Source organism: the organism of the source record quoted next, unplaced genomic scaffold, assembly GCF_019419815.1.
Source record: "Pyrus x bretschneideri cultivar Hongxiangsu unplaced genomic scaffold, Pyrus_bretschneideri_v1 Contig16, whole genome shotgun sequence".
NCBI classification, from domain to species: Eukaryota; Viridiplantae; Streptophyta; class Magnoliopsida; order Rosales; family Rosaceae; genus Pyrus; species Pyrus x bretschneideri.
Window position 1 is genome coordinate 3,007,814 of NW_025999457.1, and position 20,733 is coordinate 3,028,546.

Genomic DNA, 20,733 nt, shown 5'->3' on the forward strand with positions numbered 1-20,733 from the left:
CATTTTCAATGTTTAATCATTTTTAATGTTTTTTTACTAATATATTTCTATTTAATTAATTAGTTATAAGGGTAAAGTTGTCAATTTATTAGTAGAACTTTGACTGAAGGGGTTATTTGAAAGTGAATTAAAATGTGAGGAGGTTTTGTGAAAACTCGATAAACCTCAGGGGGTGTTAATGTAATTAACCCGTAAAAATCTTTTCCAAAATGTATAACCCCTCACCGTAAAACAACTATAGTTTCCAAATTTATATACTAGATATAGTATGAAAACAATTACATAAACAGTAATATTTCAAAAATACGGTAAATCACAACATTTCACCTATAAAACATATAACATATGGTGTGATCACAATATCTTGCATGACAAACGTATAATATCAATGCTGACATACGAGCTCATGCAGAGATATTCTGGCATAAACAAGACTGGGTGTAATGATGATCTACACTTTAATACTACAATCACGTGAAAACTGGCGTTATACGCGTCCTAATTGCCTATAGCAATCTAGGACTGGACTGGCATCTACAATGGATCTAAAGTGAAAGTATCATTGCGATGTGAACATACACAGGTTGGCCTTGGGCCGGACAAGTACTAACACCAGTGTAGCATTCACGATGAGCAATTAATATAAATATGATCATGCAACGGTAAATCAATAATTCTAGTCAACATAATATTATTCATTGCCGTAAATATAATTAAGGCGTCATATAATAATACGCATACATGTGCATCCCGTAAGACATAGAATAATTTCATAAACTCCGTCAATGCACTAATTCTTATAAATGTTAATCTAACCTTGGCGTAACGCAGAAAATTCTTTATTATATAAAGGGAAACTAAATAAATATATAATATTTGAAAGCAAAAACCCACTCACAAATCATGTCATTAGGTTGAACCCGCCTTGCGGCATTGAAGATCATTGGGATGCGTTTTACCTAGAAATGAAACCATTTATGTTAATATATATTGTACTAACGTAAATTTGCGTATTCGTACAAAGTACAGTGAATAAAGGAACTATTGTAAAACGATCGAATTTCGAAAAACGGAGGGCAAATTCGGATTCAACATGTCGGGTAACCTAAGGAGGGACCTTGGGTTGCTCCACGAGCTATCTCACGTGCAGCCACAAGGTGGCTACATTGGTAGCTACCTTCCTCGTGAGGCCTACAAATTTGCAGGTTTTTGGTCCCATTTTCAAAGCTCATTTCTAGCTTATTTCTCAGTCATTTTCAATGTTCTATATAAGGATTTGAAGTTAGGAATGAGAAGGAAAGAGATATACCAGTTCGAGGTCGAACAGAGGCCGAAAACGACTGGAAAAATGGCCTGATGGTCACGGTTCCCTTTGCTGAAAATTGGGGGGATATCCCCTTCATCGATTCAGTGTTATATCATTGTTCAAAATACATACAGAAGATCAAGATCGAACCACAAAAACAAAAATGAAAGATTTAGAATGTCCCAAGGCTTACCCTAGTCAGAAAGTCAAGAATTCGCCGAATTGCGTTTGGGGACGATAATGAATAGTGGCATAAGCCATTGCCTACAGGGTGTGCGGTCTCTGCCCTGAGTCCGTGTTCATGGTGGTGACACACTGTGAGGCTGATGGTGGTTATAAGACTCGCCAAAGTGGCGATGGAGATCTGTGGCTCGGTGGTGATTTTACGGAGGAGGATAGATGCGGAGATGAGGGGTGAGAGGGATGAAAGAGTGAAATGAGGGAGAGATGAGTGATGTGGTAGCAAGGGAGAGGGGGCCGAGAGATTGAGAGATATGGGAGAGACAATAGGGAGAGATGGAGTGGTGTGTAGGCTCCACTTGGCACACAGTCCAAAGCCATAAAAGATAAAAGAAAATTAGAAAAATATCTTCCGGGATGTGAAATTACTAAATTACCGTTAGTGTTATGTGATTTGTAAAAACTTCGTTATAACTTCGAATTTGTTTTCGTTTGCACCTACGTATTTGTATCGTCGAGTACTCCAAGAATATGTGGGTACGTGTCTTTGAGTCTATCCCAAATAATAACTTATTAGGCACGATGCCTAATTAATAAAATACTAACGTAGATGGGTCTACTTGCCAACTTGCTTAACGAACCCAACAAATAACCATCATATTACGGTTTGTAGCCCGCAATATCAAAAACTCATTATTGTCTCGATAAACAACTAATAAATTTTCGAGAATGCAAAATTACAATTTTGCCTCTTATTGGGAAACGTGCATAAATCGTTCGATTTATGCCGTTCATGCTCATGTGTTCGTAAGAACATGCACCACCTAGAAATATATGCAAAGGTACAAGGAGTGATAAGGACTCGAATGTCCATGAAGGATTTCCACCCGTCAGGGACATTTTCATAATTTACCAATGTTAAAGATAAAATAATATTAAACTCTGGATGGGACGTCACACTAAGTCTGACACAATTAATTGTAGTCCATTTAAACATATCTTGTGAAGTCCGGTATTTTCAAAACCTATAAATACATATTGTGTATTTTATTTATTTGCTTTTGCATGGTCATCATGCAAGTGAGACACCGACCTCAGCTTTTATCATACCCCCGTGGTCAAATTTGGAGTAGCTGATTTAAGCACACATATCCTATCATGGTAACAGAATGTCTTTGGCAAAGTTACAAATAATAACGTCCAATCATATATTCCAATCTTATTTGCATTGTTCTTGCATTGGAGTTTGAGGTGGCTCCGTGTGTTACCATTCATTCTTTTTAGTTGACACCTCTTCATCCACTTGGCAGCCCGCAAACTACTCTAACAAGTGTCAATCTTTCATGCCTTGTTATCCAATGAGGTGGCTCCGTGTGTGGTCTTCTAAATACTTTCTGCCACTTCTCCATTTTGTTCACATATTTCCTCAACCTTTTCTATCCTTTTATAACGTTGCATGCAGTAAGCATGCAATAATGCAATAGTTTTATATATGTGTGTGTGTGTATTTAGAGAGAGAAATGAAAGAAATACTAGGGTTAGTGGGCTCTTTGTGTGGAGAATGTTAGTGGGCTTGTCTTACTGAGGTTGTAACTATCGATTGAGGTGAGTGATTTATATAATGTAATATTAAATTTCTTATTTTCTAATAAATACGAAAATCATAAGTCATTATGGGATTTCACTATATTTCAAATATCTTTCTATTTTAAGTCAAGTATGTTAGACTTATTAAATGCTTTTAGAATTATTATATATGGTAATATAATATGGTGTTCCTGGAGCATGAGAACTTCAATGTTGTTTTATCCGAGGGATAACTTTATGACACATGGCAACATTAGGGCAAAATGGCGAGTATAGGGTCACGTGGTAAACTACATATTATGAAGAATAACCAACACGTGAACATATTATGTGATAGGGAATTGTGTGGCTAAAGCTTTTGATATAATTATGATATATATTTTCTAGAGAGGGTATAACATCATACTTGACTAACATTTTACATATTCTACTCACTGAACAACAGTTATTGACAAACCTGACAATTTCTTACACGACCCATTAACACGACAAGTAAACGAAACGAAAAAAAAGAGGTTATGGATCAACACGATAATTAATCGGGTCATTATCGGGTCAAGTGATAAGAACCCCTTAATAACGGGTCCTTAACAGATTTAAATGAGGGTGATATGCGGGTAGCCTGTTTCGACACGTTAAAAAAAAGTTATTTTGATGATTTTAACTTTTTAAACTACTAAGAAAATTTACAATAAAATACAAGAGCTATAATGTATGTGTATATATTGTATATTAATATGTATTATTATTATATTATTATTCTATATCAATTTAAAAATTTAAGTTTTATTTATTTATTTATAGTATATACTATAGGCAAATAGTGAGATTAAAAAATTATAAAACACATTAAAAATAAAAATATCAAGTAATTTAAAAATACCAAACACATTTGATGGTTTACTTATTTTTTATGCTTAGTTTATGTGGAAGAGAGTGTGGAAAGCCTTAGTGAAAACATCGTCAAGTAATTCTTAAAGACAATATATCAAACCAAAGTTCCAATACCATTTGCCTTGGTGATTGATGAAAATTGAAGGGTTTTAATGTAAAAAACGTTCAAGGTTCTTTAACCTTGAAACGCAATTCCCTTCATTTTTCATATCAACATTTGGTATTTTGTAGTAATGTATTATGCACTAATGTTTTTTCATTAGGCTCTTATTTTGGGGTATGTAATACTTGAAAGACAAATGTTATTTTTATTATTTGTGTTACAACATCGTATGCATATACTAATTTAGTATTATGTTTTCTATTTTTGTGGGGCCAAATTATATTTTTCACTTTCATTTAAAATGTATTTTCTTTAACTGGTAACATGTTATGACCTGATAATATTAACGGGTTGATTTTGGGTTGGGTCATGTTACCTATTTACTTTAACGAGTGTTACATGACATGATATGTTAAGATATTTGGTATGTCACGAAAACGACACAAAGACCTGTGGAGCCAAAAATAATCAAGGGGCGACACGTGAATTTTTGGATGAAAAAGACAAAATTACCCTCGAGGCACACTGGAATTCCTTTGCGCTAGCAGTGGACAATTATCCCTCAGTCAAGTTAAAAGTGCCCAAATAGGTATTTATTTATAACCTATTTCATCCATCCCTCTTCATATCTTCTCCACAAGGTAACCCCTAAATCATTCCTTTTTTATTATATTAATTAGCTAATTAATTGATTAATTATTCAATTAATTTGCTAATTAAACACAAATCATGAACTTGACCCACAAATCTATCCAAGTGGCAGGTCCATCTCCTCCCAAGGTGGCCGGCGACACCCTTATATAAACGCCCTCATTCTCTTCGAAACTCAATTCCAATTCTCTTACTAAATTCTCAAAATTCTCAAAACACTTTTCTCTCAAAATTCTAACTTTGGCATCGGAGGTCTTCGACCAAAGCCCCCCTCATTCGTCATGGGTGCGTGAGGCTCTTGGCCTTGACCTAAGATGTTATTTGTTTTGTAGGTGCAATTTTGTCCAAGAACAAGGAAGAAGAAATTTGCATCCACAAATTGGTGCTTTCATTAAGAGTTAAGTCACATGCTCGTAGAAGACTCTCGCATCTAAGGTTTCTTGTTTCTTTGCCTATTTGTAGATTTTTCGTACGTTCTTATTCTAGGAATTTTTATTTCTAAAAATCATTTGATAAAATGTAAAAGAAAAGTACAATGGCAAGAGATTTAGAAACCTCGACGAATGGAAATTCCAACGTTCAAGGATTAGGACCGCGGTGATCTACAAGGCTCAACATAGCGGTGAGTGGAGCGGCACCCCCATGAAGCACCACTGTGGCAACCACCATGGTGACCACCAAGACAACCACTTTTGGCAAATCCCATGGCTTTAAAGCCATGGTCCAAGCCGTTCTATTTCAACTTTCAAGGGCCTAAGCCCTAGTCGAGCAGGCCTATGCCACCCAAACCCAACGCAAGCTTAATGTGTTGCTAAGCCAAGCCCTAGCCTTGCACCCAGGTGCACCACACGTAGAGCACTCCATTCCCATGGTCTAGCTTGCTCCTGCAGAGCAGTCCACTCCCGTGGCCCAGCCTGTTCCCACCGAGCATCCCACTCTTATGGCCTTCCAAGCAGCCCATCGATCTAAGATTAGTTCCACCGTCCTGACTTCACATTCCCCAATTTGAATATCGCGCCCAGAGTCTACCACACTTCCATTGCTCAAGGAGATGCGTTCCTTCCAAGCTCTTCCAATCTGAATAGCGAACAACACTTGTCCCGACAAGTCATAGAGTTGATGAGTGCCCTCGCACAACAAACGACCTTGGTGAATCAGCTCTTGCAGCCCACCAAGATGGAACATTCCCCGGACGAGGTGTCCCGAAGTAGGACAAGGGCAGGCGAAGAACCTTTCCAGCAACATCCCGGCAAGTAGCTACTCCACCAGCCATAAACCGAGTGTTCCAGCATAGTACACTTTAGACTAGGCCCCTGAGATAGTGTATACTCCCGTCTTAGTGCACGGAGGAACGTGCACTCTCGATTAGGCCCATGGACGAGCATACACTCACGCTTGGGACCACACTCCGAAGAACAACATAAACAACTTCCAGGCTAAGTGTTCATTTGGGCCTAGGCCCGGAAGGAGCATCTTCCACCTCATATAGGAGTAGGTAGTACGACGGACAGAGAGAAACAGTCACTTAATCCGGCTCAAGTTCAATTGGCAGTTTGCAAAGAATTCTCTCGCCTGCTAAGAACGAACCACATGCACTGCAGTCGTAACATAGACAAGCCGAGCATGTAAAAGAACAGCCTAGACTAACAGGTTACGACTAGGGGCATCCGAGACCTCCACTACCTTAACAAAGGTAAATTCAGGAAGAAGTATAAATGTTATTGATAGAGAGATTATGCGATTTCCAACGCAACGAGGTCACCGACGAGGCACTACGACGGGACATGACCAATATAAGTAAGTCACCCTTCATGGATAAGATCGAATAGGTAGAGTTTCCACACAAGTATAGCATGCCACATTTCACATCCTTCAAATGAGATGGAGACCTGAAGAGACACTTGAAGCACTACCAAAGCGCAATGATCCTCTATCGAAAAAAATGACAATCTTATGTGCAAGATATTCGCCATTACTCTACAAGGTGAGGCACAAGATTGGTTCTACACCCTGCTGTCATAATCCATTTGGAGTTTGGACAAACTTTCTTTGGTTTTTCACCAAAGAATATTCATCTTATTGCTCAATCAACAAGAAGTCTGACCACTTGTTCAACGTCAAGAAGAACCCAAAGGAGTCATTTTGCGACTATGTGAAGAGGTTCAAAGCAGAGAAGGCAAAGATAATCAGATGCAGTGACTCGATAGCTAGAACAGCCTTCTAAAAAGGACTTCCAGCAGACCACCTGTTGTTCGAAAAACATGCACTTTAGGACAAGGCTCACCGATGCATATTTAAGGACTTGAAAAAGTATCCGACATCACATCCTTACTATCCAAACCGAAAATAGTGGATGACTTATTCGCATGTTTGACAGTATCTGTATTCCACAGTTCAAAAGTTTTCTTCGATGCTACTAGAAATTCAAAAGCTAACTTTGGTGACAGTTGTTGCAATCCAGAAGCTCAAGTTTTACCTTCAAACGCACGTAGTCATCCTCATGACGCACTATTCTAGCCTAATCTAGACGCGCGACGATAAAAGCATAGACACTTGCGGATGCAAAGTTTTCTAATGAAAGCAACAACTCATCCCAAAAGGCGTGCCAAGGGCAGATGAACACTAGAAGGACACATTCGGAAGCAAGTTTTGTTCTTGTTGCCCCGAAAGATTCTACATAGGAGCAACATTTACCGACAGTTGAGCATATCCTGTTGTGTGTAGCAGGGCGACCTAACGACAGCACCACGGCTCCCTTCTGCGCCTTCACGCCTAGCCTAGGTGACGTAACTGAGTAGCCCAACGACTCCCCGTAGATAGCCGAGCACGCCCTAGCTGCCCCTGCTCTACTCAATGGAGACTTCTGGCATTTGCATGTAGACGGCGCATCCAACTACAAAGGGTCCGGAGCAGGCGTGGTCCTTGTCACCCTAGACGATTTAATGCTCGAGCAGTCGATCACTCTAGGCTTCAAAGCATCCAACAAGACGATCCTCGACTGCCTTAAGAAAACCCTTACTGACAAGAAGGGAAAATGGCTAAACGAATTCCTTGGATGTGTATGGGCATATTACACCATAAAAGACAAGCAACCGGTGAGATTCATTTCTCTTTGGCATTTGATTCAGAAGCAATCATTCATTCCAAATGTCACCGTGTCAAGTATTAGCACTCTACGGCCAAGCATTAAGCAGAAAAGTAAGAAGATGACCATAAGCTTAAATCTGGTAAAGGAGAACAGCGAGCAAACCATTACCCATATCATAGCCTACCAACAGTAGCTTCTTTCCAGTTACAACAAAAGTGCCAAGATTCGACTGTTCTAACCTGAAGATCTAGTCCTAAGAAAAACCTTTATCACTGTCCGCAGAGAAGGCTCCAAAAAGATGGATCCCATCTGGGAAGGTCCATACAAGATTAGTAGAGTAGGCGGCAAGAATAGCTACACCCATACCACCATGAACAACAAAGAGATCGAAAATTAGTGGAATGCCTACAATAAGAGGAAGTGCCATGTGTGACCTCCCGCAACACCAAAGCCCGAAGACTCAGGTAGCTCAAAGAGCACCACCTCACTAGCCGATGACTATCCAATTGTTATACAGTTCCTACCTTATAGCTAAGTTATCGTTCGTTTTATTCGTTTTTGAATGAGGAATTCAGAAGTAATCTACAATTTAGCTTGACTGCATGCTTACAACAACTAATCACTCTTGCACTTCAAAAGAAGATCGCGCCTTTCTTAGGGACTTATCCTAGGAATTACGCCCCCAAGGGACGAACGATGCTTTTCAATGCGAGAGGGTGAACCAATTCCCCGACACCTAAATGAGTCTGATCTCCATTGCGAGAGGATAAACTAATTGTTCTCTAGTGCGAGAGGGTAAACCAATTCCTCGACACCCACATGAGTCTGCTCTCCAAAGCGGGAGGATAAACTTACACTTCGAATATCCAGACGTGGATGAGCTGGGCTGTCCTAGTATAACTAGGTGCATGATGGCTTGAGCTGGGATTCCTAGAAGTAGCCACAATAGTATTTTTCAAGTCTTAACTAATGGAAGGATTTTGGGTCTCTTGGCTTAATCCGCGAGGAACCGGGCCTTAGAGACGGAGGAGGCACATTACGTAGTACGCCCCATGGACGGTTATCTTTGAACCCTAAAGCTGCTACCGAGTGCACTAAAGTAGCCTATGGCTTACTCTTCGAGCAGTAAAGCTGTGCTAGACTTATACAACAACACATTCTTGTGAAAGGTTAAACAAGCTAGTGTGCATATACGAAGCTTTATCCACTGCTGACATGCTACGTAGTCGATAAGCTTCACCTCTGCCAAGCACGGAATGACCTACACCAAGTCCTAAAGTGTTGGGATACTTGCTATGAAACCTACGGAATTGGAGAAAGCTAAGGTTAACAGCCTAGTGGTCACGCATACTTGTCTTATTCTGTAAGTAAGGTGTCCGGCTACCGACCCTATGGCTAACAACTTTACAAAGTTTTACACCAACACCTATGGTTGCATAAGCTACTCAGCCTGTCTGCTTATAGAAAAGTAGCACGCCTGCCATTGGTCTATAAAGTCTAAAGGTTAAGGCATGAACAAAAGAAGCGAAGATGGAGAAAAGCAAAGGCAACAAGTTTATTAAATTTTCTAGCAAAATTGATAAACGACTAGCAAAGACCAAAGGAGTTCAAGCAAAGCAAAAGTAACAGGGAACACAAAGAAAATCCTAAAGACTACATAGAAGGCTACTCCTCAGCAGCTTGGGCGCTCTATGACTGCTTGGTCACCACACCTTCAGCAGTTGTGACACCCTCATCAGCAACACCATCCAACGCTTCATCCCTGACTGCCCCAACCTGGGCACTAACATCTCCAACTACTTCACCAATGGAGGCTTCAAAAGTAAAGGCAAGCAAGTAGTCTGGAGAAATAGAGAAGGTTTTGAAGCCTCTCCCAGCAAGTTTGAAGTCAGACGTCTTACCAAAGAGATGATCTACATAACCTAGCTTGTAGAAATCGGCCTGACTCTGAACAAACAAAGCCTAGAGCCCAGCCTTCTTACCTTTCAGCTGCTCGTTCTCCTCGAGTAGATCAACACATACACGTTGCAGCTTATCCATTTCTTTCTTCAAACTTTTGTTGATCTTTAGCGTACCTTGGAGTTCCAACATTTGGGGATTAAGCCTATCAACGACTTTCTTGAAGTGGATCACTTAGTTATAAGCAGCAGTCAACTTTCATTCTTTGCATTATGCAGCGAAACGAAGCTCAGACTTGGCATGCTTAAGATCTTGAATATGAGGTATGTAACATCCAATCTCCTTTTTTGCACTTCATACTTAATTTGGATCTCGTCAAGCCTAATCTTTAAGTCAACGATATCCTGGCGAGCGATCTTAAGTTGCAGAGAAGTGGAGGCAGAGATATTATACCCTTTCAAAGTGACGAGCTTAGATTCCAACCTCTTGATCTTATTGGCAGAAGAATAAGCTTTGGCTGCCACAACCTTTGCCACCTCTTTGGTAACCTCGGTATCTTCTTGGTCAAGGAGAATAGACTTGGCTGCCAGAATAGACGTCTTCTACATCATTACAAGTAAAGCAGTCTTCCTATACTTAGCTATATGTTTCGCAAAGGAACTCGGGTAAACAATCTGTAACATCCCACATCGACCAACGGAGAGGGGGTGATGTGCCTTGTATGTACATGCCTACCTCTATATAGCACAAGGCTTTTTGGGAGCTCATTGGCTTCAGGTTCCATCGGAACTCCGAAGTTAAGCGAGTTCGGGAAAGAGCAATCCCAAGATGGATGACCCATTAGAAAGTTCTCGCATGTGTTCCCAGAAACAAAACCGTGAGGGCATGGCCGGGGCCCAAAGCGGACAATATCATGCTACGGCGAAGTTGAGACTAGGATGTGACAAAATGGTATCAGAGCCACTCTGCCATATGGTGTGAATGTGTAGACGAGGACGTTAGGCCCCTAGGGGGTGGATTGTAACATCCCACATCGACCAAAGGAGAGGGGGTGATGTGCCTCATATGTACATGCCCACCTCCATATAGCACGAGGCCTTTTGGGAGCTCATTGGCTTCAGGTTCCATCGGAACTCCGAAGTTAAGCGAGTTCGGGTGAGAGCAATCCTAGGATAGGTGATTCATTGGGAAGTTCTCGCGTGAGTTCCCGAAAACAAAATCGTGAAGGCGTGGTCGGGGCCCAAAGCGGACAATATCGTGCTACGACAGAGTCGAGAATAAGATGTGACACAATCCTTTTAATGCCATCGATAAACTTGGCATAAGCATCCATGTCTTCAAGAAGATTTGGTTTCAAAAGTGCACAGATCTCAGCAGCCTCTCCAAAAGTAGGCTTAGTGGATTTCTCACAGTTGCCTACGCGAGCAGTCTTTTCTTTCCTTGTAGGCGAATCAATTTCAGTAGCAAAGGGAATGGGCCTTGGCGCCACTTTAGCAGCAGAGTCCACCTGATCGCTCTTCATAATAGCAAGCCTCTCCAAAGATGAACTGGACTTAGCTTCCAACGGACGTTTTGGTATATACTTCGGCATTGGGGGTATAATAGGACCTCTACGCTGAGCAATCCTATCAGTAAATCGTACTAACCATTATCAATCTGGCAAGCGCCACATGCTCAGATCTAACAGCCTCAATTTGCTTCCCATTAGAAGAAGTCATGTCAATCACATGCCTCTCGGCGGCAGATAGACCCTCACGAGCAGCAGAAGAAGTTTTTAGTTTTTTCTCAACCGACATCTCTTGAGTGGGCGGGGAAAATCTCTTCTTTCCACTTTCATTCATAGTAGGCTCCATGACAACGATTAGACGAGCCAAGGCATCCGCCTTGATCTTCTTTACCTTCTTTCTCAGGAGCAACCCACATTTCTCCCGGCGAAGAAAACTAAGTAGCCAACACCATTCATGGTATCAGCAGGGGAGCTCAACCCGTACTGGCTTTTCTCTCATTTTTTTTTTCTCTCGAATTAGCAAGCATGAGGCCTGCATGCCTAGCATTCTAGTTGCCCATGAGGCCCCCAACATTCTCATTTCTCTCAATCGCCTGCTTGGCCCGCGTTAGGTCCAATAGCCCAAAGGACATGAGCGATGCAGCTCGCTTAGCATTGTGCCCTAGCACCACAATCCGCGGCCCCAGTTTCACAAGCTGCCCTTGGCTCTAGCTAAGCCAAGCAGCCCAAGCAGTGGTCCCTGCCATAACAGCTCATCGGCCTATGTCGAGCCGACTCCTGGCCCTTGCCAGTCGACGTGCCGCACCACCCCGATGGCTGCCCTGTGACAGAACTATCCAAGAAGAAGACAACGAAAATTAATTTTTTCTTACCTCGGTGCAGTGCGGAAAAGATGAAGCAAGCAATGAAAGACGATCTTTTGCATGGGCAAGATGTAGAAAATTGCTAGAGGAGGGGGAACAAATATCCTTTAAGCTTTCTCTCTCTCTCTTGTAGGGTAGAATACATCGCTTTCTAAAGTTGATTTAATAATCCACTTAAGGTGGACTTAAATAGGTTTTGAGAGAAATTTATTTCCTTTTCCTAGAAGGATCTAATTTCAAATTAAAGAGGGAATCTACGTCAAAACAGGAAACAATCCTAAGTTTCCCAAACCAAGAAGATCTCTACACCTGCTGGCCTTTTCTGTGAGAAGCCCCACAGGTGTGTGGGCATTTGTGGAGCCAAAAATAATCAAGACGTGACACGTGGCTTTTTGGGTGAAAAGACAAAATTACCCTCGAGGCACACTAGAATTCCTATGCGCGAGCAGTGGACAATCATCCCTCAATCAAGTCAAAAGTGCCCAAATAGGTATTTATTTATAACCTATTTCATCCATCTCTCATCATATCTTCTCCAAAAGGTAACCCCTAAATCATTCCTTTTTTATTATTATATTAATTAGCTAATTAATTGATTAATTATTCAATTAATTTGCTAATTAAACACAAATCATGAACTTGACCCACAAATCCATCCAAGTGGCCGGTCCATCTCCTCCCAAGGTGGTCGGCCACACCCCTATATAAACACCCTGATTCTCTCCAAAACTCAATTCCAATTCTCTTGCTAAATTCTCAAAATTCTCCAAACACTATTCTCTCAAAATTTTAACTTTGGCATTGGAGGTTCTTCGGCCAAAGCGCCCCCCCCACCCCCCCCAAAATTCATCATGGGCGTGTGAGGCTCTTGGCCTTGACATAAGGTATTATTTGTTTTGTAGGTGCAATTTTGTCCAAGAAAAAGGACGAAGAAATTTGCATCCACAACACCGAAACACACGACATGAATACTAGGTCTTTGTTGCGCACCCCTCCCCTTATATTTTACAGATAAGTTTTAGCAAGACAGGTGCTAAGCTGAGTTTGTGCTAGACGAGAAAATGGGGCTTTTAATTTATTTTTGTACATAGTGTAAGATTTTTTGACTTATTTGTCTAAGAGAAGTTTGTTTTTCGTTTTGCTTTTTATTTATATTCACGCATCGGACTTGGAGTTAATTTTTTCACCAACTACTGGCTTGGACATGACATATTTGGTTTTTATTTAGGATTGACAATTTCATTATAGATAGTGGGTTGAATGTCATAATAGGTAAGGACACTAAGTTGTATTGTTTTTTAAAACAAAGGTTTTGTATTGTTGTTGAAAACAAAGGTATTTATTTTTTAGTATTGCTTTAATTTCATTTTGATCAGAGAATAAACAAGATTTTTTCTTTACTTAGATGACAAATTCATGTAGGCATGAATACTTGTGACGTCTAAGACGCATTCAATTGTTTGGAAGGCTGTTATCATAATACATGCCTATGCAAACCGACCTCATTGGCTGGTAGTTGGTCCTATATTGGCAAAAACCAACCCTATTGGTTGGCGTTGGAAACATACTGGAAGAGAAAAGCTAATTGTGCTAGTAAAAATTTGCTGACTTCAGTCTTGATAAATTTGTACATATAAAACAATCAACATCTTTGATCAAAGATCAGCCTCACATGCCCAAGAGGTGACGAAGGAGGTTTGGCCAATAGGTCTTCGATGCCTAAGTCAGTATCTCTTAAGTCTTTATGGCATGTATGCCTGGTAAAAAGCTTACCAAAATTTGATGAAGATTGAGGTATTTAAAGGAATAAGTGGCCGGCCATGGGGTTAGAGTTATGTCCTACTCGTGCCGACATTCTATTAGTCAAGGTGTGTCATTTGTTAATGAATGAGGAAAGAATATTCCCAAGATATCAATTACGAGAAAATGTCTTGGGATAACGGTGGAAGTATCCCTAATTGATTGTGATAGGGATTTCTTACTTGATTGAGTTGGTCTTCAATTAGGAATGTATTAAAGATAGGATTTAGTAATTAACCCTAGCTTTAGTACCTTTGAATTTTCTATGCCACGAGAAGGGGAGCTTTGAGCAATCGTAGTTAGCTGCTTGGACTTTCAAGGATGTTGAGTTGCGTGTGGGAGTATTTGAGAATCCTGCCCATTTAGTGAGGGTAATCTTGTCTTTCTTGAGAAAAAGTCCACGTGTCGCCTTCTGGATTTTTGGTATTATTTTTTGGCTCTAGACCAATCACATATAAGCCTATTAGTAGTTTAAATGAAATTAATTCGGAATCATCTATGTAGTACTCACTTTATAGAAATGTAATTTTTTTAAATAGGAATCCATGTGACCCTATATGCACTATAATATCTTATACACATGAATATAAGAAGTCATATTTCTACATGGCATCAATCTATTAGAAGCCGTACACACATCATCCCACATGTGAAGCCAAATGGTGCACGCACTAGCCATGTCACCTCATTTTTGTTGTGCATGTGCTGACTAAAAAATTTGCCACTCATGGTAGGGGCATGTTGAGAATAAGTCTCACATTGATGGAAAATGGACCTTACATGAGCTTATGTGTAAAGTTAGACTACTTCCCATTTTGTCAATTTTACACATATTAGGAGTCATATTTCTACACCACAAAGACCTTCCACAAAATGTCTCCTACCATATATCATAGAGCGCACTTTCTTGTCTACTTTAATTGTGATTAAAGAACGTTCATCATACACATGTTATTAGTGCCAACTCGATATAATTGAGTACATACTACATAATTTTTTTTTTTTTTCATTTTAATCTTTAGTTTAATACATAGTATCATTTTCTAATGAATGTGAAAGAACGTAAAGGTGATCAATAGAGAAGACTTTTCCTTAAGGTGTAACCAATGGCTCATTGAGGTCTAACACATTGTTTGCATAACTTGGTTGTTAGAATTCAACAAGGTTCTAAAAGACGCTAGGCGCTAGTCGGACGGTCGGCAGGGGCCTAGCACTTAGAAAACTAGACAGATTTAAGTATATGTGTAAAATTTTAGGATGGTTTATGTTGATTTTGTAATATTTAGTCTATCCATTTGTTTTAATCATTATTGGGCCTTGTTTTTCACTAAAAGAAGAATTGGGCTTGTTTTCTTATTAAAGAAAAAATAGTCCCTAAATTTTAAACAATTGCCACCTAAGTTCCTAACTAAAAAAAACACTAACTCATTAGTTACCCTACCGTCGACCCATTTGTTCTTTGCAATCATAGTTACCCTCCCTCTCTCTCTTTCTCTCTCCCCATAGCCAAGCCGTCCTTCTTCTTCAACTTTGCAATTGCAGATCCACTCCTCATTCACACTTCTTTTACTCTACAATTGCAGATCGAGGTTGTCTCTCTCATCCCAGCAAATCGCCCCATTTTTTTTACCCTGCAATTGCAGATCGAAATTGTCGAGACCGTCGCGGAGCCGTCCAAACTGCAGCGGAAGAAAGATGCTGCGATTGACTTCTTATCAAAGCATGACCACCTAGGCGGTCGCCAAGGCCGCCTAACCTGCCCAGCACTTGTCTAGGCGCCGCCTAATACCCTTGCCGATTTCTTCAACGATTTTGGTTTAATCGCGGCAGCAAACCACTGCCAGGCCGATTTTTGGAACACTGGAATTCAGTGTACGAACTAATACCAAATAAATGTGGGTCATAAGTTTACAAACTATATCACACTATATCACACTATATCACACCTTTCACTAGAACTCCCAAAGCAAATGGACCAAATAAATAAAAGAAGCAGCAAGTATTTTATGAAACAAACACTTTGATATATTGGAGAGTTAGAACTCTTATTACTGAACCATCTCAAACGTATACACACGTATACCTTTTATAGAGAATTTGCAAGACATACTACAGCATATATAGCATTAAATGCTATGAATGTAAAAAAATAAAATCTAGCTGCTATTGAAAATCAAACAAAGCAGCTCCACATTCGGAAGATAAGAAACATGCTAGTTGAAAAAGAAATAGTTGGGCATACAACTATTTCACCAATATGTAACTATTGACATTTATTTTGCTTTGAAGTTCCAACATTTATTCCTTGACCAACTGGCTTAGTCGCTGAATTAGTATGTCAAAGTCATCTTGGCTCCTTATGAGGCTGAGACGGACATAGCGCTCTTCAGCTGCATACACGCTACCTCTACGCCCATCAACTTTTGCTTCTTCCAGTATTTTGTAGCAATCTTTATCTTCTTCCCTCTCGCACTTCACCCACGCATAAGCTGCCAATATAATAAGAAAATGGTAAAAGTTCTGGAAGTACTTTTGCAATTTGAAAAGAGTAATTACCAAACTTGTTTGGAAATCTGTCATTATACTTAATTAAAAGGGGTGGAGTTCACAGTTTCTACTCTCTGTTATTAAATCATGGTATATAACTGTATAAATAGTGAAGATGTTACCTGGTGAGGGTTCTCTAATTTTCTGAAAATAAGTGCAATATTGGGGTTCAATTTTCTGTAGAGAAAAGCGATTGGAAACAGACAGGGTGTTGGTCAATTTTTCCCAGCGGTTCTTCATAGTGTCGTATCCGAATTCAAAGATTTCCCTGCCTCCAGTTTCGAGAACTACATTCAGAAGTTTCAAAGCCCTTAGCTGAGCATCCCGAGAAATGCCATTGCTGCTTTCACTAATATACTCCGTCATTGTTTGATACACAGACTTATTCTTTACCACTGCCCATCTGCCAAGTGCAAACATTCCAAGCAAAATGTAGTTAACTGAAGTAAGCTTCCTTAATTTGGTTCATCAACGAAAAACAGTAAATACCTTAAGTAAATAATGTTACTAGAAAAACAGAAATGATAAATTATTGAGTATACTATTAGAATTTGATTTGTTAAAGACATAAAATAATCATCATTATAAATTATTGAGTTATACTATTAGAATTTGATTTGTTAAAGATATAAAATAATCATCATTAACAACTCTGCCCTTTAATTTTAAAATGACTAACTTTGTCCCCAAACTTTGACTAGGGCTTTTGTTTACCTAGTTGTATCTGCATGTCTTAATATTCTATGTTTTTGCTTCCGCTAAACTATTTTAAATTGACAGGGATGCATGGATAGGACCATCCTAATTTTATGATATATGAATTTAGATAGTACCCAAATCTTGTGCCAGCATGGCCAGTGAGCTTGGAAAGTGTAAATATCATTAGATCATCATTTGCTGCAGTTGGAATCGCTGTAAAATGTGGCCAATAATAGACACGATCATAGATCGCAGAGGAATTGGGGCCCTGAAGAACTGCCTTATTCAGCTTCCCATCTGGATTGTTTGGTGAGGTTACAAACTCAATAACGTTGCCTGCATCTGAAATGTTCTGCAATGATGTTGCATCTCCTTCAAACTGATAGTCCACTGATCTGAAAAATTCCGTTTGTGTCTTGTAAAGCTGTATGCATCAAATTCAAACTTGTTACAATAGAAGTAAATTACCAAACTTCATCCTCTTGTACTTTGACCTCGACTCAGTTAGGTCTTGTAATTTACTATTAGCTTCAATTCAGTTCAGAATTACAACCCGTTCGTTCAAATTTTTACAGTATAAAACTGTACATATGATTTTCAGATGACTAGACCGTTTCTAAACATAAACCAAAATTTAACTTTTAACCAACATTAATCTAGGAGAGTTTGACTGAAACTAAAACTATAGGGACCAGATTGTAATCAAGATCAAACTACGAGTCCAAAAGTTGTCGTTAATATAATTAAGGATATATTTGATGACCATTTAGTTTTCTCTTTATTTGTTTCAGATAGGGGAAAAGTATACGCTAGGAATTAGGGGAGAAGAGTGTTGAGAACAAGGAGAAATAAAGAAAAAAAATAAAAACGATATCTTAAAAGTGAAAAAAATGGAAACTTCAAATGGTTTACTGTTCTTGGTTTTAGTGTTATTAGGTGCGCTCGTCTTTGGGGTTAATTACACTAACACACTCTGAGGTTTATCATGTTTTCACAAAACCCCCTCACGTTTGAAACATAACACTAACATCCCTTGAGGTTCTAATTCACTTTCACAAAACCCCTTCGGGGCTGACATCACCTTAAAATAATTTCTTAAAGACAAATTTGTCCCATTATTAATTACTTTAAAAAATAAAAAAGGCTCGTTAAAAATACATATAATAATAACCAATATAAAGAAAATAGTTTTTTTTTTGTTGGACTTCAAAAACATACATTAACCATAAAAAAATAAAAAATTAAAAAAAAAACTGATAGAAAGCCAATGCATCTTCTGATCTTTCTCTCAATTTTTTTTTCTTTCTATTCTTGTCCTCAAATCGCCACCTCCAACTCTTCGTCAACCTCCTTCACTCCTTGTTCACCCAAACTAAAACCAATTTCGACGAGAAAACGATATGGAAGAAAGCCTTGTTTTCAAACATGGGGAAGAGTACCTGATTTGGCTACTTAGAAGAAATTACTCGACCACATTCATACTCTGAAACTCCCAAAGGATTTAACAGGAGAAAGATTTGTTCTGCTAGGGTTTTTCTAATTAAGAAAAGAGGATTGGGATATGAATTAACAGCGTAAAGGAAGAAGGTAACAAGATTTCTTCAATTTTCTTTTATTGTTTAATGTAAGATTTTAATTTGAATTTTTATTCTATTTATTTATAAAGGATTTTTCATAAAGTAATTAATAATTAGGGCAAAATTGTCTTTAAGAAATTATTTTAAGGTGATGTTAGCCCTAAAGTGGTTATGTGAAAGTGAATTAGAACTTCAAGGGGTGTTAGTGTTATGTTTCAAACGTGAGGGGGTTTTGTGAAAACACGATAAACTTCAGAGTGTGTTAGTGTAATTAACCCCAAAGAAGAGCGCACCTAATAACACTAAAACCAAAAACAGTAAACCATTTGAAGTTTCCGTTTTTTTCACTTTTAAGATATCGTTTTTATTTTTTTTCTTTATTTCTCCTTGTTCTCAACACTCTTCTCCCTAATTCCTCGCGTATACTTTTCCCCTATCTGAAACAAATAAAGAGAAAACTAAATGGTCATCAAATATATCCTTAATTATATTAACGACAACTTTTGGACTCGTAGTTTGATCTTGATTACAAGGGGTGTTAGTGTTATGTTTCAAACGTGAGAGGATTTTGTGAAAACACGATAAACCTTAGGGGGTGTTAGTGTAATTAACTCCTCTTCTTTGTATATTTTTTCTACATCTCTCTCATCATCTATCCTCCCTCCTCTTCTATTTTCCTCATTCCTCTCATATATTTCTCCTCTATCTGTAACATAGAAATGAAAATTAAAAACACTTGATTAAAATTCAGAAGATCGAACCCTGTAGTAAGGAATTGAAGCAACAACAGTTGCAGGTGAGGAGGAATTATTCTCAAGAGCGAGTGCGTGAACTGCAGCGTTGAGAAGTTGGGTTGAGCCAGCACCAAAAATAATATATTTTCCTTTAGTGACCGCGTTTCCAACTATGGCATGTACTTTATGGATGCTCGCCTCGAGCTGCGTTGATATGTAAGAACCATCAGGAAAGGTATACCCCATTCTATGCCACCCCGCTACTAGAATTGCACTTTTAGCTGCACGTTGCATCCAAAATGGCTCCAAGAAATATGGATCCCCACTGCAGAACAACATTATGTGTCATATATATACATAAGATAGTAAATTAGAAAAAGCACACCTAAGATTATATGTTCTATACAAAAACACTTCAAGAGCTCAATTTCATGCTCCATAGAGAGAGAGAGAGAGAGAGAGAGAGAGAGAGAGAGAGAGAGAGAGGGGGGGGGGGTGACCTTCCAGCATTTGCTGCACAATCAGTTAAAAACATAGAGCAGTCGGGGCCTCCATAGCAAGGATTGCACTCACAAACAGGTTTGATTCCATAAAGAACCAACCCGTCCAAGTAGGCTCTTCCATGGCCTGAGCAAGAGATGGCGGCCACCTGCTCAGCTTCTTGTGCTGCTCTTTTGCTCCAACTCAGTTCCCGCTCTCCATCCGTATATACCAATAGATTAACAAGTAAAGAAAATGCCAGGATAACAGCGTAGGAGCTTTGTGCCTTACCCATATATGCTTAGTTTATTACTTTCCTATAGCTCTCTTATATATTACCAGCATCGGAGCCATATATATACTAGTAATGGGGTTTGCGGTTTGACCATTTTTACTATGGTGCCGACGCCTATACAATGTTATGGTATATTTTCAAAAAAAGAAAAATGTAATGGGGATCCTTTCCGGATCCTCTTTGTCAGGATCTCGGAGATCCTTCAATCATGTTCGTTCATCGTACATCGTGTGGTCATTAATTATTGTAAATTTTTTTATTTAAAATTGATTATAAACAGTACCTAACGAAATTGACCGCACGATGTACGATGAACGAACATGATTGGAGGATTCCCGGGATCCTCACAAAGAGAATCCGGAGAAGATCCTCATTCGTATAACTGGTACTAAAAGATATGAGTGATGATAAACCTACATCACTGTCTCATTAATTCACCCTATTTTTTAATAAAAAATTTAGTATCAATTTTACCCTTTTATAAAATGATAATGAAAAGAAAAAAAAAAAAGCTCTCTCCTCT

General features: G+C 39.1%; 1 protein-coding gene across 1 annotated transcript; it reads right to left on the bottom strand.

The window, feature by feature from the left end:
* Positions 1-15,904: 15,904 nt before the first annotated feature.
* Positions 15,905-20,266, bottom strand: LOC103929086 (tryptophan aminotransferase-related protein 4). Its single transcript, XM_009338228.3, has 5 exons — positions 19,936-20,266; positions 19,463-19,760; positions 17,259-17,548; positions 16,548-16,828; positions 15,905-16,367 (listed from the first exon to the last, which is right to left on the bottom strand). The coding sequence occupies exons 1-5, from the start codon at positions 20,208-20,210 to the stop codon at positions 16,177-16,179; spliced, it is 1,335 nt and encodes a 444-aa protein (XP_009336503.2). The 5' UTR covers positions 20,211-20,266; the 3' UTR covers positions 15,905-16,176.
* Positions 20,267-20,733: the final 467 nt, after the last annotated feature.

Excerpts from the sequence above, each read along its gene's own strand:
- LOC103929086 (XM_009338228.3), bottom strand. The coding sequence starts at position 20,210 with ATGGGTAAGGCACAAAGCTCCTACGCTGTTATCCTGGCATTTTCTTTA. Across the intron at positions 17,549-19,462 it reads CTTCAATTCCTTACTACAGG|CTTTACAAGACACAAACGGA; the intron begins GTTCGATCTTCT and ends TGATGCATACAG. Across the intron at positions 16,829-17,258 it reads CATGCTGGCACAAGATTTGG|ATGGGCAGTGGTAAAGAATA; the intron begins GTACTATCTAAA and ends TGCACTTGGCAG.